General features: G+C 37.6%; 2 protein-coding genes across 7 annotated transcripts; one reads left to right on the top strand and one right to left on the bottom strand.

Annotated features, from left to right (window-relative positions):
- The first annotated feature begins 1,088 nt into the window (after nt 1–1,088).
- On the top strand, nt 1,089–12,146 carry map3k14b (mitogen-activated protein kinase kinase kinase 14b). Of its 2 annotated transcripts, none has more exons than XM_073864143.1 (15): nt 1,089–1,647; nt 2,543–2,725; nt 5,915–6,002; nt 6,605–7,787; nt 7,869–8,003; nt 8,076–8,205; nt 8,291–8,419; nt 8,950–9,054; nt 9,139–9,302; nt 9,484–9,634; nt 9,712–10,470; nt 10,687–10,760; nt 10,838–10,952; nt 11,188–11,294; nt 11,387–12,146. In XM_073864143.1, the coding sequence occupies exons 2-15, from the start codon at nt 2,551–2,553 to the stop codon at nt 11,588–11,590; spliced, it is 3,519 nt and encodes a 1,172-aa protein (XP_073720244.1). In that variant the 5' UTR covers nt 1,089–1,647; nt 2,543–2,550; the 3' UTR covers nt 11,591–12,146. The 2 variants fall into 2 exon arrangements, with proteins under 2 accessions (XP_073720244.1, XP_055038806.2); XM_055182831.2 differs by having other exon boundaries at nt 5,933–6,002.
- Nucleotides 12,147–13,883: 1,737 nt separating this feature from the next.
- Nucleotides 13,884–27,246, bottom strand: LOC129426501 (uncharacterized). Of its 5 annotated transcripts, none has more exons than XM_073864150.1 (6): nt 26,784–27,246; nt 23,602–23,819; nt 17,631–17,712; nt 17,385–17,495; nt 16,185–16,932; nt 13,884–14,329 (listed from the first exon to the last, which is right to left on the bottom strand). In XM_073864150.1, exons 1-6 carry the CDS (start codon nt 27,177–27,179, stop codon nt 14,019–14,021), a joined length of 1,866 nt encoding a protein of 621 aa, XP_073720251.1. In that variant the 5' UTR covers nt 27,180–27,246; the 3' UTR covers nt 13,884–14,018. The 5 variants fall into 5 exon arrangements, with proteins under 5 accessions (XP_073720251.1, XP_073720252.1, XP_073720253.1 ...); XM_073864151.1 differs by lacking the exon at nt 26,784–27,246 and adding an exon at nt 23,938–24,297; XM_073864152.1 differs by lacking the exons at nt 23,602–23,819; nt 26,784–27,246 and adding exons at nt 19,658–19,776; nt 19,921–20,355.
- Between the last annotated feature and the right edge of the window lie 713 nt (nt 27,247–27,959).

The raw sequence follows: 27,959 nt of genomic DNA on the forward strand, positions 1-27,959 counted from the left end.
TATATATATATAATATATATTTAGTTTTGGGTTTTCTTGTTACTATGGGAGTGGACGGTTATCGCCTTTTCAAACCTCAAAAGGATTCTTAAGTGTTAAATAAAAACTCCACTGGACTCGTGACGTATATTTTAAATCTTGCGAAAGCGTTTGGTGAAAAACAAAATAAAATATCATCATTATAATCCATTTTTTGAGCTGTGTCTGTCTTTCAGCACACATTCTCTTGTTTGGGCAGTTTTAGGATGTTTGCTTTAAAATAATGTGTAACAAAAAGAAGAAAGTATTTGGACTAGTCGAATGGCTATTTATTTAACACTTTTGGGTCCTTTTAATGCTTAAAGGGTTTTTTGGTTACTAGTGGAGTGGAACCAGAAGACTCAGTCACCATCCACTCCCATAGTAACCAGAAAACCCAAAACAACCCTTCATAAAATCGGCATTTGTGTTCTGAAGAATTAAAAACATTGGTGGTTCAAATGAGTTCAAGTTTTTGTTTTGGGATGAACTATCCCTTTAATATTTTAAATGGACTCAACTTTTCTGCGTTTCACAGTTTTTGAAGAGTTCAGGACGTTTTTTTTTTGCACCATTATGAGAATTTAATAAAAATATTTTCAGATCTTGTACCAAATTTGAAAAGCTGCAGAGATTTAACGTGGACTGTATACAAAACTGAAACCTAAACTTTAATAACAACTGATTATACAATATGATTTCGATAAATATTTTTTCCAGGCGTGACTGGAGCTTTGATGTGATTGAAAATTCCCACATGGGTCACAACTTAACCATCTCATTTCTGGTAGATTAAAAGTTTAATGCAGGAAAATCAAATGATTCGCTTTTCATGCTGAATGTTTTATTTAGATTGGCCGCTTCTGACTAAACATTTTTAAACATTTTATCAATGCCTGAAAAATATTTATAAATATTGGATTTAGGAGAAACACATGTCATTCTCATTATTCCCTATATAGTATATTTTAAGCTTTATGTTTTCTTAAGGGTGAGTTCAATCTGACTGAGCAATTGTTACTTCAGATTTTTTTCTTTTTTTGCTAAATTTGTTTTGTTATGATGATTATTCAAGCAAAAAGACTGAAATAAATTCTTTTAAAATAGATTTAAGATTGACTCATTCATTTCTCACATAACTGTTTTGATAAACTCTGTCCGGTTGCTGTGACACCTGTTGGTCACAGATTGGTTAATAATGTTGCTGGGGTTCGAGAACCATATTTGCAAAGACTGGTGGGATATCTGGTGCCAATTTTTATAAATATTTGTGTAAAACCCTTCACCAAGGTCTTTGAAAAGAGACCCACAAAACAGATTCAAATTCGAGTTCTTAAATATGTAAAGATTAATTTGATGTTTGTGTTTTAAGAGAGACTGTAAATGCATCGAGCCAATCAGAAAGCCTGACACAGATCTTCCAAATGGCCGTCGGCTGGTATCTGGTTTCACAGTTTGGAGAGTTTATATGTGTGAGGTCTCACTCGTACCGGCTTAAACACGGTCGGTTGCCTTCAGAACCGAAGATTGAAGAGATTAAAATATATCTATATTCCCAAAGTGATTGACTCAAAGAAACAAGATCATTTTGGAGAAAGCTTTCAACGTCTTTCCTGGCTGTATCTTTTGGTATGTTGATATTTTGTGTGTCTAAATGTTGGACTTGCACAACACATGACACTTCTCTTGTGTTGTGCATGTTGAATTAAAACAAGGTTTGGACAAATACTAAACAAAGTAAATGTTATGCATGTTCAGGATCATGTGTGTGTTGTTGTTAGGAAACCTTGTTAAACCTGAAGTCTGGTTATGTTTATAAAGGCCAACATTTTTATAATGATTCCCTGTTAAATTTAAAAGAGATATCATTTCAAAAACTGACCTAGGTGATCCCTAATAGTAAATGAAAACATTATTTGTCAAATGTATTATGTTTTACCTTAAATGTAATAATGTCAGCTGGTTTGTGTGAGGGTAGGTTCAATTATGGATTGAAAAAATCATTAACTTGCTATGAAAACAAAAATATATGAGATGTCTTTGCTACTATATTGAACCTGTGTTTGTGTGTGTGTGCGTAAACCTGAAAGGTGTGAATACTGTAGATAATAATGGCACTCCAAGCATGCATTAGTTAAAATTAGAAACCAGTAGGGAAGAAAATCATCACCTTGACAGCAGCAAACAGCAAAACAAACTTAAAGTGAAAAAAAGATGCTTGATTTTGATAAATGATCCGGTGTGAAAAAGTAAAAGCGAGACAGCTGATAGGAAAGAAGGACGTATGCGACTTTAAACGTGCCAAAATGTCACTATGCTATTAATATACAAACCAGCTGCTCTCGAATGAATCCACAACACGATCAGAGCATCTGTGAGCGTGCCTGTATGTATCTGTGTCAGGAAGTAGAAATGAATGATGAAAGTGGTGGTATAATTATTTCATTCACTCTCTTTATCTTGGGAACGTTCCCAAACATTGATATCCATCCCATGTTTTCTCATTGCCTTTTGTCTTTCATAGATGGAGGAATGGCCATACCTACCATGTTTCATTCTAGCAGGCTTACAGAGGTGAATGAGACGACCACAACGTCGGGCAGTGAGTGTAAAAAACACCCTGGGGTCCAGACAAGAGCTCTGGATGAACTTCAGACGTTGGACATGAAGGACGATGAAATATTATACATCAGTGCAGAGCCAAGAGGTGAGAGAGGACAGTTTCTTTAAAGAGCAATGGGTTCACAAGACTTTGCCAACCACTTTATTTACAGCAAAATATTGTGGTGATGGTCTATGGCAATGCAGTCAGATGCTATTTAATTACATTTCGTTTTTTTTTCAACACGGTACAATTTTCGGCATAATTTAGTTTATAAAAAATATTCATCATTGTATAAACCTGTTGAATTACTATAGGGTGATAACAGGTACATGTTGTAGTCAAAGTCATTATTTTATTTGCTTTGTCAAATATTTTTAATTATTTTAATAATTTGGTACTCATTGTAATGGATCACAAGATGTTAAAGACCCTAACAATATAATATTTTCTGTAAATCTATTGTATAGCTGAAAATCATGATTTACTTTTGTGTGAATGCATGAGGTGCGTTTGAAGTTGTTTGAGCGAGTGATGGCGGCAGGGACGTGCACAGACATTTTGAGGGGCAGGGGCTCAAGTGAAATAAAGGGCACTTCTCATAATTATGTATATTTTTTTCTTTTTTTTAAACAAAAAGTATATATATTAACGCAATTCTGACTTCCTTTTTTAAATATATTTTTTAAAAGTTAATTAATTTTATCTTCCTCAAACTCACGCAATTGTTTAATTTTCAAAAGATGTCTACAAAATAATCAGTTGTTCACACAGACACCATGGTCTCCTTAGTAGTCTAGGTTTATAGAGCAGCAAAGGAAGCCATTACACAATGTGCATGTTTTGAAAACATTAAATTACACATTAATTACAAATTTGTTAAAATGCTAAAAACAAAGTTGTGACTGCCGAGTTAGCGCTACATGCCAATAAATGCTATATCATATGCTAGCGTTTAGCTGATTAGTTGTTAGTTGTTACTCAAAATGTATTTTTGTCTGATAAGGGCTCAAAATATAAGGTCTGTTTACTAATGTGAGCTTCTGGCATGAGCCTCAGAGCAAAGCAATCAGAGCAGAGTTCAACATTATTATTCATGACCCTTTCAAATAGGGCAAAAATAGACCATTTAATTAAAATGACAAATTCTAGGGTTGTAAATAGACATGTAAAAACGTTTCTGGATAATTTTTGCACTTAATAAAGCAACATACCTTCTATGTAATTGTCAAAGAACAATTTAACATATTATGACAACACATCCTATGGCACCTTTAATCTTAGGCCTAATCTATATTTGTTGTTTCTGACATGTGTAACCCTAATAAATATGAAACCTATTTTATTTGTATTTTATATTTTACTTTTTTGTGATGTCAGTGAAAATTCAGACTGGGCAAGTAAAATACTGAACCATCAGATTTCTTCCCAATCTTCTACAGCACTCCACTATAACACATTATACTTATTTAACAGCCATTACAAAAAACGCAAACAAAAAAGCTTAGGCCTACTACTGTAGTTAGCAATTATTTTATTGTTTGTGCTTTATTATTTTATGAGCAGTCTGTTTAAACTACATACACTACACTGTTACAAGTTTGCAACTCTTCAGGTTAATATGGGATTGCCATGGAAAACAATGTCTCTGAATCGTTATGTGTAACAGCGTGTCCCATATTTTGTGCATAAAACTGTTAATATAAGAATGCTTTCTTCCTCACACACTTACCGGTAGCTGCCTGCATAATCATGCCCATGATCGCGTCTCCTGCAGCTTCATAATATTGCTCGGCTGAGATTTGGCGCTTGAAGCGCGAATGATGCAGCACGAGTGTAGACAAACCAATCATAAGTTAGAGAGGCGGGACTAAGGAAAGGTAAAGCCAATCATATTAGCGATGTGAATTTTGGAGGCGGGACTCATCTGTTAACCGTTTGTGTGCCACAAATAGCGCTATTTTTCTTTATATAAGAGTTTAAATCTCATTTAAATGATTTCTGAATAAATTCATGTTAAACTAATAAGCAACAAGTAAAAAACAAGAAACAGACAGACACCAGTTGTTATATGAATAAAGATCATATTATTATTATTATTTTTAAAAAGCACCCCAGAAAAAAAGGGCACTTTCTCTCCAGGAATAAAAAGGGCAGGTGCTCAAGCCTCCTTTGATGTCTATGTGTGCACGTGCCTGGATGGCGGTATTGGTAACCTAGTAACCAACAGTAAATAAAACAAGACACCCTAAGGGTTGAAATTAAGGGTGCGTAAAATCTGTGTTTTGTTACATACTGTCAACACTGTTACTCTACTTTGGTAAAAGAGTTTGACGGTGACAGAATTGACACTAATTTGAACAACAAGAAATCATAATTTTCAGCTATATAAGACCCTTTTTTTACAGAGAACATTATATTGTTATGGCCAGTGTTGGGGAAAGTTACTTTTAAAAGTAATGCATTACAATATTAAGTTACTCTGCAAAAAATAACTAATTGCATTACTTAGTTACTTTTCATGGAAAGTAATGCTTACGTTACTTTTAAGTTACTTTTTCTTACGTGGCTAAGGCATGATCTCTTTCAGGCAGGTGTTTTTTATGACTGAGAAGTTCTGCATTCAGAAATTGCATATTTTCCTAAAAAAAAGTAACTAAAATATTGTGTACATTTATAAAGTAATGCATTACTTTACTTGTTACTTCAGAAAAGTAATATTATTATGTAATGCATGTTACTTGTAATGCGTTACCCCCAACACTAGTTATGGCCTGAAACATCTTAATCCATGTCAATGAGTACCAAATTATTAAAATAACTAGAAATTCAAAAAGTATAAAAAAAATAATGACTTTAGAAACCAAATGTTACCTGCAATTATACAATCACTTCTTAAGTAAGCATTTTTAGACTGCTATAATTTGTATTTATGTGTGATCACTTCTAGCAATGTTTAGATTGTGTGCAGGGCTGCATAATGATTAATCGTGACTAATTGTTTGCAAAGTAAAAGATTGTGTTTACATCATATGTGTATTGTGTATAACAAATACACACACGTGATGTAAACAAAATCTTTTATTCTGCAAGCGATTTGTCGCAAATTAATTGTTATGCAGCCCTAGAAACAGATAAACTTTTATCAAAAGCTACTTGCAGTGAATTCAAGCTATACATTTTTGTCAAATTCACAACTCTTGGATTACAGTTGAGCTACAGAAACACTGATGTTGTGCACAGAGATTTTGTAGATTGTATGGTTTTATGTATATGTGTACATTTTTATTTAAGGTTGTATGCATTTTAAAGGTGGGGAATGTCAAACCTTTGACGTTACTAGTAAAGAAGACAGCAGCGTTCAATCTTACATCAGCAATAGGTAAATGCATGCATGTACAGTGTGATTTTTTTTTTCATTTTCCTCTTATTTAAATTACATAATAAGAGACTTTCCGAAAAATTATCCCTACCTGTCATTGGGGCAGTACCACTGATTTTGCCAAGTGAGAAACGTCCTCAGGACAACATATTGTGTTGACCCAAAGACAACATTTTTTGTAAATAAAACCCAAACTGACCCCAAACCCCAACCCTAACCATAACTGAATCCTAAAATCTGTGGAAAATTATGTGAAATACTAATAATAAGTGAAAAACAATGGTCTAGAAGAAGTTTTCTGAAATTTGATTGGTTGATTGAAAATGTTGTCCCAGGGTCAACATACAGTAATGTTATTCTGAGTACATCAACCACTTGGCAAAATCAGGAGAGTCTGGCGGTACCCTTTCAAAAGGTAAACCTTTGCACCAAAAGAGTTCAAATTAATACCTCAAAAGTGCATATTGGCACTAAATGTACCCATAACTGTACTTAAATTGTACATATAGGACCTTTTTAAAGGGTACAGACCCAGTGGCAGCTAGTGACAATTTTTTTTGACAGTGTACATCAATTATTAAATCTCACTTTGTTATTGACAGGTCTCTCTCAGACACATCATGCACTTCAGTTGAGGAAGAGAAAAAAGCTACAGCTCGCTCCCTTAGGAAACATCACCGAAAACACAGAATGGAGACCAAACGTGTAAGAAAACCCAGAAAGACTTGTAGAGGACCTAATGATGAGCAAGAAAGATTTAAGAGTGCTGGATCAAAAAGTCGCAATGATCCAATGTTTTCCAAATTGAAAGTCCAGGACACTCAAACCCCAGACCCCCAAAACGGTCAAAAAGTCAATCTTGAAGATGTCCACCCTAGCATTACCTGTTTATGTCTTCACAGACTGAAGTTAGACTTTCCTTCAACCATCGAGTCTCACAGCGTGATATCTGACCGTGTGGAACCAAAGTCCGACTCTGTCTATATTTATGCAGAAAGCATCAAAGGCTTTGATTCCACTTGTTCTACCTTTTTAGCAAACAGTGATACCAACAATCTCAATGCCGTAGGCGACAACAGCAGTGGACGAGGCCCTGTATCTGTCTGGAATGAAAGACTCAGTCAGGACTCTGTGAATTTGTACATCTCGAGTGAAAATAAATCAAGTTCTGGTTGCAGTACGGAGGCTACGGCAGGCTCAGAATGTTACAGTAACCGGTTTAACACGAATACTGATGACTGTGATATTGACTCTAATTGTATTTACACAGACTGGGATAGGAGACACATGAGTACAGTAAGCGGCTATCGTTGCAGTCTTGCCGAGGCCGAATGGGGTTCAGCATCATCCAGTTACAATTCTGACAGCTCGTGCTACACCACTGACCGGGACGAGGAATCCTCGTACTGTACCATAGACAGACGGACCTACAGCTCTGATCCGGACGGCTGTGTTTTGGAGATTCCTGGTGTCTTGCCAACAAACAGCATTGAAAAGATTCACTTTGAGTCACTGGCAGAACACGAGGAAGAGTTTGTGCCGGGTTGTGATGATTTGACACCGGACACCGTAGATGCCTGCAGAGATGGAGAAGATGAAATGAATTTAAAGTTAAATTCTGAGTTGTGCCCCAAACTGAATTTGGGGGAGCTGGAACGGGGCGTTATTCAAACTGACCTCTGCCACTTCTCAGACATTTTTTGTAAAAGGATTAAAGAAGCAACACAGGAGAAAGTCTCAGAGAATATTCCTATAAATGAGGGATTCCTGTTCCACCCTAAACAGGTATGTGATTCATAAGTAATGCTGGTCAGGTGTACAAAATCATCAAAATCAAGGTTTTTTTATATTGCACACAATTTTTAGTTTCTCCAAGGAAAGAGCTCCAAATATCGAGAGGGTCTTGAATACTCGGTTCTCCGTCACATCCAGAACGGCTCGTACGGAGACGTCTTCAGCATCCGAGACAAGCAAACAGGATTTACATGCGCTGCCAAGAAGGTGCATGTCACCTTTCAATTTTTAATTCCTCTGACTTCCCGTGGTTTTTCATGGTGTTACTGTCTTGTGCAGATTCCTCTGTGTAGTTTTCGATGGGAGGAGGTGGAAACGTGGAGCAGACTGAACGGTCCTCACGTTCTCCAGCTAAATGGAGCGGTTAGGGAAGGACCCAATGTGATGCTCTTCATGGACCTAAAAAGAGGTCATTACTAGAAGTCCATACAAGGTGTATTTTTTATCATTATTTGGCGCAAGGGTTGTAAGGTGACATCTCTCTGTCTGTGCAGGCTCTTTAGCTCAGGTCCTGAGAATGAGGGGTCGTATCTCTGAAGGTTTGGCTCTTTATTATCATTCTCAGGTGGTTCGGGCTCTTGAACATTTGCACAGTAGATGTGTGGTACATCTGGATGTAAAAGGTTAGACGTTTAGAATAGTGTCAAAGGGTTTTACCTAAAATATAATAAAACTTAACACACATTAGTATGGAAGCCTATTTCCGCCACATAGGAAAAAAATCATGCTCTGGTAAATCAGAATTTTGAGATTTAAAAAATAATACTTACTTTTAAGTTGATAATTATAAGATTAAAAAGTTCAAATTATGATTTTAAAAGACATAATTATGAGATAAAAAGTCGAAGTTATGAGATAAAAAGTCAAACTTTAAGTCATAATTTCTTTCATAATTATAACTTTAAAAGTTTTAATATCTTATAATTTTGACTTTAAAAGTCATAATTTCAACTTTTTATCTCATAGTTACGATTTACCAAAGCAGGATTTTTTTCTTATGTGGTGGAAATGGGTTTCCATAAATTAAAACTGGGATGATTAATTGTGATTCTCATATATATGGTTATATAAAATATAATCACAAGAAATTATATGCTAATTTTAAAAAGATATCTGTATCTCATTTTCTTTTTGTATGTGTGTGTTTGTGTAGCTGATAATGTTTTACTGTCTGAAGATGGTAGACAATGTTACCTGTGTGATTTTGGCCTTTCCGAAACGCTCAACCAGGGTGGATACAGCACCAAAACCTTCCGAGGTGACCACACGTATACTTACGCTATCCTTCATAACCACATGCACACTCTCTGCATATACATCATAGCATATTATGTGTGCACAGGTAATGTTTTGCGTGGCACAGAGTCTCATATGCCGCCTGAGGTGGCGAGAGGAGATCGGCGCTCGGCTAAAGCGGATGTCTGGAGCAGCTGTTGTATGTTACTGCACATGCTCAACGGACATCAACCCTGGACACGATACTTTCCTCATCCACTCTATCTGAAAGTAATCACTCTTTTGGATAAATGCTTGAAGGGATAGCTCACACAAAAATTAAACTCTGTCATCATTTGAATGTTTGTAACCAAACCGATCAGAAGCCCTATTGAATTCTTTCCTACTATGGATGTCAATGGGGCTTACGAACGTATAATTTGTCTGTCTATGTTTCCAATTTGTCGTGTAGATTGTGAGTGAGTCGCCTCCTTTATGGGAGATTCCACCTGACTGTGACCCCCTGACCTGTGATGTCATCAAAGCCGGACTGGTTAAGGATCCGAGAGACCGACACTCGGCGTCCGAACTGTTGCAAAAGACTCTTAAAGCCCTCGGAACAGGTGAAAACTGGTTTGGGAAGTTTACAAAGTACTTTTGTCTGTAATTTACTAAGTATAATGATTTTATCCACCTTTAGTTTGTGGGCTATCTGGTCCTGGACCAAATTTAACACCAACATTTGAGGACTGGCCAAAAGTGTGCTTCTATCACAATTCTCATGTCTCATCTAACATGGCGACTCAAAAGCCCCCAGAGTCCTTGGTCAAAACAACGACTCCTCCTGTCTCAGAGGACCTCTCTGCACCCAAAATCCACTGGGTCAGCACATGGAGAGAAAGAGCAGCCGATGAGGACGATGATGATTTAGACTCCACAGAGAAAGACTCGGAGGAGGGCGAATGGTCAGAAGATAAAATGAGCCATTGGATGGAGAGATACTGGGGTGAGGAGAATAACGACAGAAATGTTGAACAAATCCATGCAGATGTGAATGGAGACACTGGACTCGAAGAGACAGACACAGCTAAGGTCACGATCTCCAACCAAACGAGAGATTGGGAAGATGGAAAAGATGCCATAGAAAGAGAAACTTATGGCATGGTTGATAATTTAACAGAAAAGAGAGTTGTGTTTAGAGCTTGTGGTGAAAATTGTCTTTTAGAGGAACCGGAGAGGTGCGATGTTCAGATCAGAAGCTTTGTGGATGATGAAGAGACTGATGAAGAGGTGGAGAGCGATCTGGAGAGTCTCAGAGAACTGGGCAACGACTGGACGCAGGAGGAATGGGAACCGTTCCTACAACTCCAGACGCTTTATCTGCCTAAAGAACTTCATCCGCAAAGTGACGACACCTTCTCTGATTCTGATGAAGAGTCAGTCACGCTGAGGAAGAGCGGTGAGTCTTTTTGGTTAAATAGTTTTTATGCCGCATGAATGCCACAAAAAAATCGTAAACATGAGTGGGAAATTAAAGATTTTCTTTAAAGGAATATTCCACTTCTATAAAAAATCCTAATAATTTTCTCAGCCCCAGTCATTCAAGATCTTTAAGTCTTTCTTTGTTCAGTTGAAAAGAAAATACGTTTTTTGAGGTTTCCATATGATTTTGCAGAGCAAAAGGTGGCAAATGAGTCTAACGAACCACAAAATGTTACCTGCGACTCTGAGCAAGACCTTTCTGAGGAGGTAAACACATGCACAAACATCTTAGCATTTTATGAAGTCTACCAGAACAACAACTAACTGATTGTTTCTCCTTAAAGGATTCTGATGATCTGAGCTCAGGCGTTTTCTCCTCATGCAGCAATACAGATGCTCAAGGCTTCAACGTTGATTGGTCTGTGTCAACCAATCAGACCTCTTCTTGCTACTTTGAGGGTCAGTTTTCTTTTTATTCAATTCAGTTTTATTTCTTTAAAACTTTTAAGCAACTTTTTTAATTTACAGGGGCTTATGCATGTGCATAATTCAGTAGAGCATTTCATACAGTACTGTAGCACAAAAAGGTTTTGGATTTGATCCTACTGAACACATATACTGATAAAAAAGCATAGCTTGAATGCACGTAAATCGCTTTGGATAAATGCATCTGGATTTCTGTCTTTGTGTACAGGTCTTGGTGTAGATATATGGGTTGAAGATATAAGTGGTGAGAGTTTAAAGATCAGAGAGAGACCTCATGTGAAAATCGGGCATGTTGCTGTAGGCATCAGTGAACAGGTGAGATTTTTTTAGCGAATCGAGAATATTTACTGCTAGTTTGCTCATAGACAACTGAACATCAAAATGCATGCATTCATTTCGTATGACAGATATCTATGAAAGTCTTCAGTCTGGCTACCCTGGACGGGCGTCTGGTCCCTCCAGATATGGAGGTCTGTGAGTCGGGCATGTGGCTCCAGTGCGTTCCTGCTCCTGATGGAAGCTCCAGCTGGGATTGGAGGGTCAGAGATGGGAAACTTGAGCTCCAGGAATATGATGAACATTCGGATACCTGTTCAACATTACCAATCTAACAAGAATGACCTTAACAGACAGACACAGGAGTTGTAGACACCCAATACCTCTTTTAGCTTTATAAAACGTTAGCTGAGTCATTTCTACTAAATTGATTTGATGCATTGAGGATTTATTTGAGACACACTTTTGATATATTTTAGGAGTTCTTGCAAACATACAATTTATGCATACAATACATACAGTTTATATACACATAAGATTTTTTTTTTTAGAAATTAAATAAGTAATATATAAAAGATGTACAGGAAGTTGGAGAGTTATGTACATAGTATAAAACTGTATAAATATAAATGTTTACATTATTTTATATTAATATATGGATGTTTATTGATTGTATTGCTGTGGGTTTAATGCTATTGAAGACATCAGGGTACAACATCCCAGTATATTAGTCGTCAGATTTATAAAAGACCGAACTGCCTTTTAGTTTTTTTTTCGAGCCGAGCTCTTGGATGCGTATGGTGGGTGGAGATAAAGAGTTGAGTACGCACAGCCTTTGCATACTAATCCAATAGCTGTGACATTGATGTAAATAAAATATAAAAGCACCAATGGTCTGATTCTCATTTATACATTTCCTTTGGTGTGTAAGTGTGTATTAGTACATGTTAACGATATGCAACAGGTAAAACCTCAAAGTAAATGATGACGCATGTTATTGTCTCCAACGTAAATCTCTTTTCCTGGACTATGACAAATACACGGATTATAGGCAACAGTTTACTTCCTGGGATTGGTGATGTAGACAAGACCGACATTCATAATTCCTCCTGCTTGAGACTCACAGCCTGTTAATTCCTGTTATTACACGGCTCTCTGGAATGCTTGATTCTGATTGGTCAGTTGAGACATTTGCAGGTTTGTTCTTTTCAAATAACCGCTCCAAAGTAATAACGCATAGGCGGTGCTACTTGTATGTTTTAAATCCCTCCGCGCCAACAAAGATGACTGTTTGGCGCCATCTTGTGACAAACACTGGACAACCACAATTAAGAATGGAAATTTTTGACATTAATTTTAACATGTACGGAAAAAACAAAAAATTTAAACAGTGGATAGAAGAACGAACAATGTCAAGACACAGAGAGCTTACTGAGACTGAACTTGACAAAATAGAGCATGACAGCTACGAAGCCAACACACAAAAAAATACAGAATGGGCATTAAAACTTCTCAAAGACTGGCTTAAACAGAAAAAAATGGAGACAGACAAGTATGAAGCAGAGAATCTTAATAAGGTATTACGATCATTTTATGCATCTGTGCAAAGTTTCGCAAAAGGATAAAATGTTAATTTAAAACAAATATGCCAATAAAATGTTTCAAATTCATATTACAAGTAGCCTTGTAATAAGCGGGATAATGTAGAGGCAGCCGGTAGTTATCGGGAAAATAAGCCCCTTCAGTGTGATACAAGACCCTCCGCTTCGCGTCGGGTCCTGATCACACTGTCGGGGCTTATTTCCCGATAACTACCGGCTGCCTCTACATTATCCCTTACTTAGCATTGCAACCGAATCTTTCAAACATGGTAAGGAGCGTCACATTTCCTGCTGACATATGAGGTATTCAGGCCAATCACAACGTAAAGATTAGCTGACCAATCAGGGACAGTTTTGTACAAAATCTCTGCATTTCAGGAAGAAAGTGAAATCTGGAGCTGCAAAAATGTACGGCATGTGGAAAGTGTGTTTTTTTTAACCATGAACCACTCTAACACATTGTATTATACCAAATACACAAAACGTTTTTTTAGCAACGAAACAGGTGCCCTTTAAAATAACTATGGCGGTCAGATACAGCCATGCATATATATATAAAATCCAGAATATGCCTTTGTTTAGCATGAACAAAACTCTTTTTAACTGTTAGTAAGTCGAATGCATGAAATGCCATTAAACCCCACCTTTAAAGCTGGGTTCTTTGGGATGCTGTACAAACCTTTACATGCCTTACATTACAAACAAAAACACTTTTCCTTAGTAATGTTGACAAATCTTTTCCAAGCAAGTCTTGATAATATGCTTTAAAATAGGTTTACGATACTGTACAGCATCACACCACACATCTTACCTCCGCCGCCTTTGTGTTTAAATGAAGCAACGTATCTGTATGGTTAACACTGATTGGACAACGCACAGCATTTGACCAATGTCAGGAATGATTTCGACGCCCACTACGACCTGCAGCCACCCATACTAGTTGCTGATGACTTTCAGCATTCAAGAAAATTTTTGTTTACTACAACTTGTAAATCCTTTTACAATATTCCACCCGTGATGAGCAATTATGTTATAACAGAGTAAACCTTTATTTTTCATCCAACTTTACAAAATCTACATGCGTCTTATTTTTGCACATTTCCACTGATGAAGATGTTATATCAAAGTAATCCTTTATTTAAAGGACACTCCTTTATATAAACTAGCTCAGTTGTGTATGTGTCTGTGTTAGGTTGCTGTTGGAGAAAAGAAATATGCGGTGTCCATTTGAACATTTCCACTGAAGTTGGTTGAGGCTCCCAGATGAACCGGTTGTACATTCCTGTACTGGCTCTCCACATTGAAAGCAAGTCCTTAAAAGTCCTGTGAAATTAGGCACTAGCCGTTCTTTTACTTGCACTGTCACTGGGTTTACAGTCTGAACAAAATTGGGAGTGATTTTGTCTGATGTAGTAACAGAGTCCATGCTGATCTCAAGTCTGTTTTCTGGTTGTACTTCAGTCTCTACTGGTTCTTCCTATGAGGCAGAACAAAATCAGAGACTTAAATTTTAAACACATAATAATAATCATCATCATCATGTTAATATTTTTTGGTAGTTACAGGCATAAATGTAAAGCGTTGCCTTGGGGATGACAAAAAGACAGAACTGAAGGGCCGTTCACACTTTAACGATAACTACAACTATATAGCGTCCACACATTAAATAACTTTGTTTATTCACTCTATCACTTACCTTCAATGGGATTCCTGTAATAAATGTTTTGGCTTTTCTTGTTGTATTTACAAATTAGATATAGCAGATGTCCTCAACACGCGTTTTGCATAACTCTAAATCTAGTACTTGGTGTAATCTTATATCTTAGTCAATGTATACATGGGTGATTCTCACAAAACCATTGAAACACCACGGCACTAATGATTTTAGCTTTAAAATGTGTAATATAGTAACATTAAAAAGCATCAGAATTAACACAATACTGTGTTCTACCTTGCACAATGTGTGATTTCAACATAAGAATTTATAATTGTACATGTCATCTCATTTTCTGCTGAAATTCTCATTACCGCAATGTGTCCGGCTGTGTTTGAACATGCGTTATGTTGTAATTTAATCAAATTAACACAAAAATATTAAGAAAAAAAAATAAATGGATGTTTTGCTAAACTACTTTAGATGACAGAAAAAATATTTACTGAATATTCATGTATAATAATAATGAAGAAAAATTAGGAAAATTATGTGTCCATGCCTGATGTTCTCATCCTCCGCAACACTTTTTGAGAACAGTTTAAGCACACATAAAGAATTTTAATAAAGTTTGATTTTGAGTGACCAAGCACATGGACCAGTTACTTCAAGATGGCTACCAGGTAAGATAATTTTTTTACAGTTAATTTGAAATATAGTCTTGTCAGAATGCTTACACGACATTTTGATTATCATTACCGCAACAGATGCTTATTAAATGTTAATTTAATTAATAGAAGCATAATACTTTGATTTTAAATGCATGTCCAGAATCTCCAAATTATGTTCTTTCAGGTTTGTCATGTCATTTTGAAAATATGTCAGTGTTGATGTTTTCTGACTGTTGCGGTAATGAGATTTTTTTAGGACTAATTTTTTTAATTATGTTACAAAAAGCGTTAAATGATAAGTAAAAGTTTTTAAATTAATGTTCCCATTTACTCCAGACTTTGTTTTTCAATGTCTGGTGGGAAAAAAAGAAAATTTAAGCAATTTTTTACATTTTCATGCTTGACATTTTTAAAACCAAGTTGTTTTCATGAGAATCACCCACAAATAAAAAGCATTATGTAATTTCCCTGCATCAGCGCTGGATACATGAGGTAATTTTATGTTATGGACCTCAGCAATGAGCTTCTCCACCATGTCATCTGTCACTTCAAATGTGCATGCACTTGAAGTTCAAATAGATTTGACTGGCTGTCAATGGTTTAATGTTCATAAAATATATAAATAAATAAAAAAGCCCCAAGAAAGTGATCCCAACAATATTGTTAATTGTATCTTTATCGTTGTAGTTGAACTTCACTATACTTTTTTTGTTTAAATATAATTTTAAAAATCATTATTACATATAGTTATCGTTATTATGTGAACCGCACTTAAGGCTGTGTCCAAAGTTCCCCCCCATACCCTCATTCACTATTACCTACTTGAATACACTAATAGAGTCCACTTGAAGGAGTGAATGAAAACAAGTGAGTAAATTCATAATAACATCCGAGTTATTCATCAACATCTATTTATATCTTTTCAGTTTGTGATGGTCATTTGGGTAGTTAGCTCCAACTAACTTGAGTTTTAGACCAAATAAAAAGGCATAAAAAAGAAATTGAACTTCTTTTATTTCTTTTTTAGTGGTTGAAGTAGAAATCCGTGGATCTTCATTGCCTAATGATGGAGCAACAAAACCATTGCAGAAATCTTCATTAAGTTGGTCTTCTGACTTTATCTGGACTTCTGATTTTATCTGGTCTTCAGTCTTTAGCTGGTCTTCTGATCTTGCTTGTTCTTCCAACTTTATCTGGTTTTCTGTCTTTAGCTGGTCCTGTGATCTTGCTTGCTCTTCCAACTTTATCTGGACTGATGACTTAAGCTGGTCTTCTGACCTTGCTTGTTCTTTCAACTTTATCTGGTTTTCCGGCTTTAGCTGGTCTTCCGTCTTTAGCTGGTCCACTGATCTTGCTTGCTCTTCCAACTTTATCTGGACTGCCGACTTAAGCTGGTCCACTGATCTTGCTTGTTCTTCCAATTTTATCTGGTTTTCCGGCTTAAGCTGGTCCACTGATCTTGCTTGTTCTTCCAACTTTATCTGGTTTTCCGGCTTAAGCTGGTCCACTGATCTTGCTTGTTCTTCCAACTTTATCTGGTTTTCCGGCTTAAGCTGGTCCACTGATCTTGCTTGTTCTTCCAACTTTATCTGGACTGCCGACTTAAGCTGGTCTTCCGTCTTTAGCTGGTCCACTGATCTTGCTTGTTCTTCCATCTTTATCTGGTTTTCCGGCTTAAGCTGGTCCACTGATCTTGCTTGTTCTTCCAATTTTGGCTGGACTTCTGACTTTAGTTCAGTCTTTGCCAATTCATCCTACATGGCAGAAAATGCACACGTTATTTGTAAAGACATAAGAAGTTTTGATAAAGTGTGTAATTGTTGGTGAGCAATACAGATCATAACTGATGTCAAGGATGTAGATTTAGTTTACATTTTTTGATTTTGTAAAAGGTTGGTGTTTCTAAGTCAGTTCCCTATCTCTATAGGCTGTGAATCATTGACTAGAAATTTTTGGGGAACGAACATTCCAGGGCATTGGAAATATTTAGCGACTGACATGTCGGACTGAATGTCCAACTCCCTGATCAATACCCTGACTACTGAACAAGGGAACTTGTTTAGACACACCCTTTGTTTCATAACACTGTGCTAACTTACCATCAAGTTCAGTTGTGCTATAGTTTAGGTTCATACCCTCGAGTAACTGTAGGAGTAATAAGAACTGGACAAACAGTATGAAGTTGAGACTGTATTTGATGACTTACTGTCTGAGATGGAAAAGGAACTTCATAGCAGATCTCTGCCACCTCCATGTCTTCATCTTTATCTGTGGACTGACGGTCCTGGCTGGACTGAGATGAATTTCTCTCACTTTCCTAAAAATCCACATATTGAACATAAAGCTATGAGTATGTTGTGTTGGACAAATGCTGACAGTTTGATGAGAATGGTTATTTACTGCAGATTTGTCATTTTAAAGTCAAACATGTAAACATTTCTTTCTCTCGTACCTTTGCTTGCAGTGCAGGCACATCAGTTAACGTCTCCAATCTTCTTTTTTTACTCCGAACTGAAAGATCTTCATCACGCAACCTAAATGAATGAGAGATAAACTGGTTAAATGTAGACAGACTATGTAATAGTGCAAGGATTAGTTTCAAGTAGGGCTGTCACAACGATTAAATAATCGTCCCATCGCAATTGTTTGACCTCATCGTGAGAATTTCAGATCACCGCAATGATTGCACATCACTTTAAAAAACACAAAGGGGAGCTGCAGTGCCTGTATAAATCAGATGGCGCTCCTGTGTTACAGGACAGTGTAACGCAAAAAATCAAAACCATAGCCATTCTATACAGTGGAAAAAACAAACTGCAAAACTTTGAACTGCCAGGTAAAACATACATTTCCAAAAAATTTAGGGAAGTGAAAAATTCTATTCTTAAGGATATGTAAGTAATTTATTTTTTTGCAGACACTACAGACATATGGTCAAGTAGCCTACTAATATTAACTTATTAGGATCATGTGTGAAAATTATTTAATAAACAAACAAAAACATTATGTGAATTAAATGTCAAAGCAATAAAACAGACAATTAATCGTCATAATTGCCAAAGCCCCAAACAGGCAATTAATCGTCATAATCCTCACAATTTATTAGGCAATTAACCATCAGCCAAATTTCATAATCGCGACAGCCCTAGTTTCAAGTTTCCCTACTGAAATAAAACGAATAGAAACTAGGGATGCTCCGATCAATCGGGCGATAATGCTTGCTATGTTTCTCAATGAATTACGGTGAAATGCCGCTACATCCAAAAGCCAGGGGGCGCTCTTGTGCAGAAACTCAAAATGCGCTGTAGACGAGGAACAATACACACGCAGCTGTGATGACACGCAGCTCCATGAAATGGCTGAAGGATATATTATATTGCTGTTCTTAAAACCTTTTCAGGTATTTTCATGATAATAAAGAATATGTTTAATAATTATGTTTGACGAGTGTTGCTTTTTCAAATGCATGTTATAAACGACTCAAACTAACAGTGATTTTTAGATCGATAAGGACTTACTGATCAAAAGCCGTAGTACATGAAATAGCTGTAATAAGATCGGCTGTCAGATTCAGAATAGTGATCGGCCACGTATTATTAGTGGAGATCGGCATTGACCGGAGCATCCCTAATAGAAACTATTTCAGGAAGTCAAATGCTGTGTTCACAGCAGCCGCGGTAGAGGCGTCAAGTGCAAGTGATTTAAATGTTAAGTCAATGTGAAGACGCTTTGACGCACGTCTGGAGGTCTTGCGGCGCGGCAGACGCAATTCTGCCTCAATTGAATTGACAAATTTGAACTTTGGCGGAAAACGCACCAGGATTACGGGAATCGAGCGGAGTTGCAGAAGCCTCTCCCATGATGCGAATTTCCGGGTGAACGTCTTGATGACTAGAATTTCACGCACGAATGAAGCAAGTAAACTCAAAATGTTCAAGCGAAATTGACGCCTTAAACGCAGCTGGTGTGAACCCACAATAATGTATTTAATGTTTACCTTCGCTAAGCCCCGCCCTCCTTAGCTACTGTTGCTTTGGCACCTGTCAAGTCTATGGTGTCAGACATTCCCTATTAGATAATTAGTCATTTTTTGGCGAACAGGTGAAATAACTGAGAGGGCAAGACAAAAGGGACTGCAGTATGCATTCAAAGGATATAACTTATCCAAGACCATAATATGCAACCAATTAGAAAATAATTTAATCAAAATTTAAGCACCAGCCTCATACACTGATTGACAATACACAAGTCGAGAAACTGTTTTTTCCATGCACAGCAGTGTAATTTAATAATTATAAATCAAACAGCTGATCCATATGTCTGTGGAATAAACACAAGACATTAGCTTGACCACTTTGCAACGATAACATTCTCCCGCTTATATTTTAAGCGCGCCAGGTTACTGCTTACACCTTGCACCTAGTAAAAGCTAGAGATGCTGAGCCACAAGTTACATCAACAACACAACCTTTCACCAACCTTTTCCTTGAAGATCTCTGGCAAGCCCCCTGATGTCCCCTCTCTAGAACTAACGTTAATGCCGGGAGAGCCGCGATCGGATTGGGGTCCTCGGGAGTAGGACGTCCATTAACAAAATGCTAAAATATTTTTTAAAAGTATGTCAGTCAGCCTCCGTCTTGGCTTAATCATCTTATTTTACGTTTAAATATATGCATTATAAAAAATATTATTTCCAAGCAATAATGTGCCGAGTTAGCTAGCTAGCATTAGCGTGCTCTCACCTTGGAGCAAACGTAGGTGTTTTTGTTAATCCTGTCGACATTTAGTTGTGAATGAGGCCTTCCACACAGCGTGATCCACGTACGGCATTTCTCTCCTTGGGTTTTAGGTTTCGGGAAGGGAAAAAATTCCACCCCTCCATCCAAACTTTTAGGATACCGGGTATCAGATTTACACAAGCCATACGCACAACGCTTCGGCATGTTTCCCTCGCTCGAGAGCTTGACAGACCTCCCGCGCCTAGTTACGGTTGCTAAACATTATTGGCATGTGGCGGTTTTCGGGCGTGGCTTAGCGTGGATCTCTAGTTGTTACGTGTTTGCTTCCATTATTGGACGTAAACTGGTAAACAGCTGATCGTTCATAATGCTCTCCACTACGCGCGGCGCGTGATTGTGCAAGGGCTAGCATCGCAAATCATAGCTTACATCAACTTTTACTAGCAGTGTTTTAAATGGATTTCTCCAAATAGCATGACAAACTTTACCTGTCAAGTAAAAACTTCGCGACTGCAGCATCTGTGGGAAGCCCAACCTGTGCTTTTAGCGCACGCCAGCGTGTGAAATACTCTCCCAAAAACACTCTGGTCTTGTTTCTTTCTTCAGTAGTCTTTCTCCTCTTGTCATACACTTCGTAGACAGTTTTTCTCTTGCGACCCATTTTGAAAAACACGCTGAGAACGGCAAACTTCAATGAATGGCTGCTCACCACACAAATACACCTTAAAGTGCGCATGCGCAGAAAGGGACGCGCACGTACGGCGGCCTTTAGGGCTGGTTATACTCGCGCTTTGGTCCGCAACGCAAGCCTCCGCGGATCGCGCGCGCGTCTCACCAAACGGACGAGGCGTTTATAGTTAACGCGCTCGCCGTTGCACTATTTTTTTAACCACCAGGCGGCGACGCGAGCAATAAAGTCAAACACAAAGAAGAGGATAGAAGAAGTCGTCCGCTGGAACAACCCTAGTGCTTTTAACATTAGAGTTTGATATATATAAATATGAAAACACGAATTAAACAACAATCTTTTAAATATGTCTTTATTAAACATTATCATTTCATTAACGTTTTTACTAAACAAACAGTACAGACATCTTAAGGTTTATATTTTATTCCTCATCCAGTGGTTCATTCAATACAAATATAAGCCAAACATTCTGATTCATGTAAAATAATTCGTGTTTTAAACTGCAAAGTTTCCATACTTTACTTCCAGAGTGTCAGATAAATATATACATTGTTTTGCTTGGATTTATCAAAGAGATACGTCACAGGCTTGCCTGCTCGGACAGAATCGCCTCGAGTTCGGTCATTTTCGGATGCGGAGCCGCGCGGAAAGTTACAAAAAATGCCGTGCACAGCGCCACGCGAAATGGGGTCTCGCGCACCCAACGCGCGCGACCGCCCACTCCGCGTTGACGTCATTTTTGCCGCGCGCACCAACGCGCTCTTGCGGACGCGGCGACTATAAAGCCTAGTTTATGGTCGCCGCGTCCGCAAGAGCGCGTTGGTCCGCGCGGCAAAAATGACGTCAACGCGGAGTGGGCGGTCGCGCACGTTGGGTGCGCGAGACCCCAATTCGCGGGGCGCTGTGCACGGCATTTTTTGTAACTTTACGCGCGGCTCCGCATCCGAAAATGACCGAACTCGAGGCGAGTCTGTCCGAGCAGGCAAGCCTGTGATGTATCTCTTTGATAAATCCAAGCAAAACAATGTATATATTTATCTGACACTCTGGAAGTAAAGTATGGAAACTTTGCAGTTTAAAACACGAATTATTTTACATGAATCAGAATGTTTGGCTTATATTTGTATTGAATGAACCACTGGATGAGGAATAAAATATAAACCTTAAGATGTCTGTACTATTTGTTTAGTAAAAACGTTAATGAAATGATAATGTTTAATAAAGACATATTTAAAAGATAGTTGTTTTATTCATGTTCTCATATTTATATATAACAAACTCTAATGTTAAAAGCAGTAGGGTTGTTCCAGCGGACGACTTCTTCTATCCTCTTCTTTGTGTTTGTTTTTGACTTTATTGCTCGCGTCGCCGCCTGGTGGTTAAAAAAATAGTGCAACGGCGAGCGCGTTAACTATAAACGCCTCGTCCGTTTGGTGAGACGCGCGCGCGATCCGCGGAGGCTTGCGTTGCGGACCAAAGCGCGAGTATAACCAGCCCTTAAACTAGGCTTTTGTCGGGTATGCATTGACGTCACCTTTCCACGTGACCACGCCGGAACTCGCCATGTTGAGTGGCAAACGTTCAACAAAATGGCTGGTTTTCATAGCAGCTGCTGCGAAAACGCCAGTAAAACTGACTATTATAAGCTTAAAGCTGTAGTCTACGATGTTGAAAATCGGTCGAGAAAGCCGGAGACGGTTGGGAAGTTTTAACAAACGCATCCCGCCCCTCCACAAACACAGACTCCCCTCTGTGCTACCTGATGCTAAACGGCTTACATGCCAATGCCGATCGGCAGCATGAGCATGTTGTCAGACTGATAAAAAGATATTTATGTAACACCTCACACCATAAATGTATAAATAAATGCTTACCTGCTCAACAAAAAGTCAGCCACGTCAGCGTCGGTTTTCAGTCCCAAATCTCCCTGTATCTTCCTCCAACGGTCAATGGCGGACCCTATATTAATTCTACTTCGAGTCCGACGTTCTTCGCATTTTTTTTTAATCTCTGCTCTTTCCTCTACAGACTTTCTTTTTCGTCCAACCTTGAGTGTAGGGGCAAGCAGGGGCCGCTTGCTGCTGTCGGTTTGTTGTTTTTCCATTGCTGAGCTGATGCTACTTTGCTAGCTACCATAGACTGTCAAGCTGCTTGCCCGCGAAATGTTATGTCGCAGGAGGGGGACGCGAACGCCAGGTGGAGTTTCAAGTGGAGCGGGATTGGATGAGAGCAGTTGACCAATGTAAGCTGTCCGGTGTAGCAGCCGATTTCGTTCCCCTCGGAATGTCTGTTTACCCCTTCCAGTCGAAAAAGCGTTTCTGCGGACAGCGCCTGCGCATGTACCTAAGCATATCTGCGTGTTTTTTTATTTATTTCTATGTTTTAGTATAGCATAGCATATAGAGCTTGTACAAACTAATACAGCTCACAATAATCTAAGCTATAAAATAAATATTAAGAAACAAAATAGCTGGGTGTACAAAAAAAGCGAGAAGGGGAACAGACATTCCGAGGAGAACGAAATCGGCTGCTACACCGGACAGTGGTCAACTTCTCTTGCGCTTTACATCCAGTATTTTTTTCTCTTCATATTGTTAGGATTTTACTGTAGAACCATAACCAGCATCTTAACGAGGTTATTAATAATGAACAATCTTTGAAATCGTAGAAAATAGTTTTAATACCCAATTACATTAAAATTGTGTACTTTTACTTGAGTACGTTAATGTACTTAAATATTAAATGTAAAACAAAAACTGAAATTAATCAGTGGGGGTAACCGCAGTCAATTTCGCCGAAGGTGACGTCACGTTCATACCCTCTATTACCAAAATGATTGACAACTAGGAAGACCAATATGATAGCATACTCTAAACACCCTGCTGAAACTCTTTTTGTAGCAACATTTTTTAGTCCCCAACAGTGCATTATGTTTGCAGACGTCAACATTTCCATTTGCACATCATCCCCATAATGTCAAACAATTTATTTCTAACCTCTTCAGTAAGTAAAAAGCCAGCTCCGCGTCAGACCTAAATCCATTTTCTTCTCGGAAAGTTCGCCACAGCGGAAAAGCTTCGCCGATGTCAATAGTTGTTTTTGCATGCTGTCTGTCACTTTTACTTTTCGCTTGCATCCCTTCTGGGGTTTGAAGTGTCATTGACTTGATAGCAGAAAACTGTCCAGAAGACAGCAAACATGAATTATCCACGATCTATAACAGGGGACAAAACGTTACAACATCACCATTTGGATAATGTTATGTCTTTAAACAGTGAGTAACAGTCCTCTTTACACAAGATGCACTCATGCGCCGATTTTGATTTTCTTACCACCTGTGGTTCCGACTCCTGAACGGAGTCTTTTAACGTTGGGACCGCTTCATCAATCAGTTGTAAACGATTAGCAAATCCTGCGTCAAACTGTGCCTTGTTTGTAAAGCAATTGTCTTCGAAATGCAGCGAACAAACATAAATCCATTCGCATTTACGTTTCTGTCCGGGGAAAATAAACTGCATCCACCGTTGTCTTACGTCAGGGTTAGTTGGAAAGCTGAACAATGTTTTCTTCTCCTTACACCCCAAAACACACTTCTTTTGTCGTACCATTGTTGATTCTGTATATAAAACAAAGTTGTTGCGTGCAGTGATGCCTGTAAAGCGCAATAATTCTTCTTCTTTTGGTGTTATATTGGCGGTTGGCAAACAACTTTTTGGCGCATTACCGCCACCTACTGATTTGGAGTGTCGGTCAGGAACTATCTATCTTATATTCTTTTAAATAATCCTGGCTGTATCCTTTAAATACTTTCACCAAGGTATACCGACAAAATATCTGAAATTCGTTTATTGACTTTGACAACAAAATCTGTTACAATAAAAGTCACTCCCATCTTATCTTCCCTGTCTTTTAAAGCATCCGAATATATGTGTGTAACAAAAATAATTATCTAGTATGTACCTATTTGTTGTTTGTATACTTGGTTTTGTTTCTTCCTCATTTCATATATCTAATAATGTCATATCTACTGTAGGCTGTAAAATTAAGCACAATGGAATTGTTACCCATAGAACTGCAGGACTTATTTGGGTTTCATTTATTTCCACTTCTTTTATTACTTTAGGCACTTCCAAACCAAAACTTTTGATTTCTTTTTTCTCTTTTACCCAACATGGTGTTATATTAATCTTCGCGGGATGATCTTGGATATACCCTCTTATATTTACCCAATGGTCCTTCTCATTTTAATGCCATCTCAACTTGTAATTGCCCCTGTACATAATCTTAAAGCAGTACACTTTATCCTGTCCAACTCTTTTAGTAAACTAGCAGCGGATTGATACACTATACACCAATATTTAACTATAATGTATCAACCCAAAATGATTTTCAGGCCCCCCCCCACTCTCTTCCCATTAAACACCTCATCACATTCAATACTATTTTACATTTACAATTTTATGAATGTGCATTTTCAAAGTGATTTTTTCATCAAACCCAAAAATTAAAAACATGACACATTTGTATTTCTTGTCCATATAATTTCAATTTAAACTCTTTACTTTCTACATTTTGAAAACAATAAAGTTTTCGTTTTTTCCACAGAGAATTTAAATCCCCACTTATATGATAATTTTTCTACCTCAGTGATAGCTTCTTTAAGTTTCTGTACAATAAATTCTTAATTCCTTCCTCGCTTCCATATAGTACCATCATCTGCATAAAAAGATATAAAGCCACACTTTATCCACTTCCGTCTCTCTTATTCCTTTTTGTTTTAATAGTTCTTCTTACCTTTGCTTGTATAATTTTATAGTTGATTAAATCTTCAAAACGGTGAGTCCTTTTAAGTACTTAAAAAACTTGATTTCTTTCCTTATACTTTTCCACGTTCTTCCTTCCACCATAGCACTATCTTCCTTTTCCTCATTCATTTTCTTCTAGGAATTGATTGATTTGCAGCCTCAATTATTGTCGACTTAATACTCTGAATTAATATCTCCATTTTATAATCAACATTAATTAATCCAAACATTTCATCACCGTTTTCCCCTTAATTTAACCAAGTCTGCCTTATTATAAACTCAACTTTCTTCCCAATTATTTCATTTATATCACATCTTATACCCATCTCTAAAACAACTGAGTAGTGAGTGATCACTTCCCATTGTACTTTCCTTCTTCACTTCCCACCAACATCTCCCTGCTAAAGACTCAGACATAATTGTGGTATCAATTTCTGTTTCTATTCCATTTACAACAATTATTCTACTACCATCTCCATTATTTACACATATTAAATGTTTTAATTCCATTATTTCCTCTATTACCTCTCCATTCGGGTCATTAACACCCATCCATTACCATTGTCCCTATCTCTCCTGACACTATTATAACCAGCCACTACAAAATCCAGTGAAGATTTCAACCAAGTTTCCTGAATGCAAATAAACATTTCTTACTAATTTATAGCACCTTTCAATTCCTGACCGTTTGCTATTAGACGTCTTGCATTCCATTGAAGGATACGCATCAGGCCATACTATACTGACTAGATGTCTTTCCCTGGGACTCTTCTAGTTTTCTAGTAATATGATACATTGAAATAACTTAACAAACAAGAATTTTTTCAGTACCTTTCATGATTACTTTAATTTTCTCTGATTTGTGTTTTACATGAGCTTTACAATTAATAACATATAAATAATATAAAATTCTGCATGTTCAGAGAAGTCTCTCTTGAGTCTCTTACATCTTCCTGGCTTCTTGCATTATTGACCATAACCTCTCCTTTGTTTTTGTTTTTCTTGAACTTGTTTATCGGCCTCTGCATAACTTAAGTTATTATTTGTTTTAAATTTGTTGGATCTACGGTCCGTTTTCTTACTTCACGTCCTCCATATTTTACACTATGTTCTCCACCACAGTTACAACATTTTGTCTTTACATTTTTTTCACATTCCTCATATCTATGCTTTCCCCAACATTTTGTACACCTTTTGTTTCCTTCTGCACACTCCGGCAATATTTCCATTCTTTCTGGTAATGTTTCATCCTGAAACTCAATGAATACAGACATGCTGGCAGTTCTTTCTCCATTTATTGACTTGTAACCTGAAAAGTAAGCTTTCTCATAGTCATGTCATAATAACTAGACATTTATCAACAACAAGCTTACCTCTGTAATGCTTTTTCGCGTTTTTGTACACGTTGAAGTTGAAGGATTTGGGAAGAACTTCTTCAGAGCCCTGGGCGTCTTGAAGGGAGTAGGCTCCCGGTCGCTTTTCTCTGATGCCTGAGATGAACACGCTTCTTCAGCATGGTCTCCTTCCTCGTCTGTCAATTTATTAAACACAGGCAGGTCGCGTTCCAAACGTGTTATTAACTTATCACAGGGATGACACATGCGAAACGATTTTTCTGCTGTTTTGTGGAGTTTTACTCCTAAACGGAGAAGTTGTTCGTATAAGTATTTATCTTTACTGTTTCTCTCAAAAATTAGTCTCGATTTAGAAATTACTCCATTTCTCCTTAAATTCCTTTTACAAAAACGGCAAAAATCGTTTACGCTCATCTTCTTCTACTTCTTCCAACGTGCGTGCAGTTCAGTTCTGTTGACAACAAGTAAGCGTCGCTTAACATACGTCACACACTGCGTTGCTCTGATTGGTTGTAGGTCTATCCTGCAGCGTGCAGTTGCATTTTTCCCTGGTTCGGTTGAAACACGCCCCATAATCACAGCCCAATCGAGCGTATCAGACTCAAATTCTGATTAGAATGTATGACAACGTCAGGCTAGCTACTAAGGAGATGAGTAAAAAAAAAACAAAGCGAAAAATATGATGAGTGTCGTCCTTCTGCTTCTTTTGTGTTTAATAGCGGTGGCAAAGCAGATTTTGGTGCATTACCGCCACCTACTGGGATGAATACCAAGGAGGAGGAAAAGGCAAATACCATTAAAAAATAAAAATATGTTTATCTGACGTGTGTCTCTCAAATACTTAAATTATATTTGGTAAACCCTTGATTGTTCATGTGCACTCTGGAATAAATATTTAATTGCTAAATTAACTTTTAATCCTTTTAGTTCTTCCACAAATAGATCTCTTCCCCCATGCATGCACTCATCTGTCTCACTTTTCTCTATATGTGCAAATACTGATTTAATCTGTTGTGCCCAATGCGTAGCCTAGAGATAATAGTATCTTCCCTTCTGGATCCATATTTCCTCTTGCACTCCCCACTTTATCCTGAAAATTATAAAGGTGTCTTCTTTTTAACTCCTCATTCCAGTTTTCTTGCCAGATATTTATAACAGATTTCCTTATAATGCACTTTGCTTAATGGTATCTTT

The sequence above is a fragment of the Misgurnus anguillicaudatus genome, chromosome 25 (genome assembly GCF_027580225.2).
Source record: "Misgurnus anguillicaudatus chromosome 25, ASM2758022v2, whole genome shotgun sequence".
In the NCBI taxonomy this organism is placed as follows: domain Eukaryota; kingdom Metazoa; phylum Chordata; class Actinopteri; order Cypriniformes; family Cobitidae; genus Misgurnus; species Misgurnus anguillicaudatus.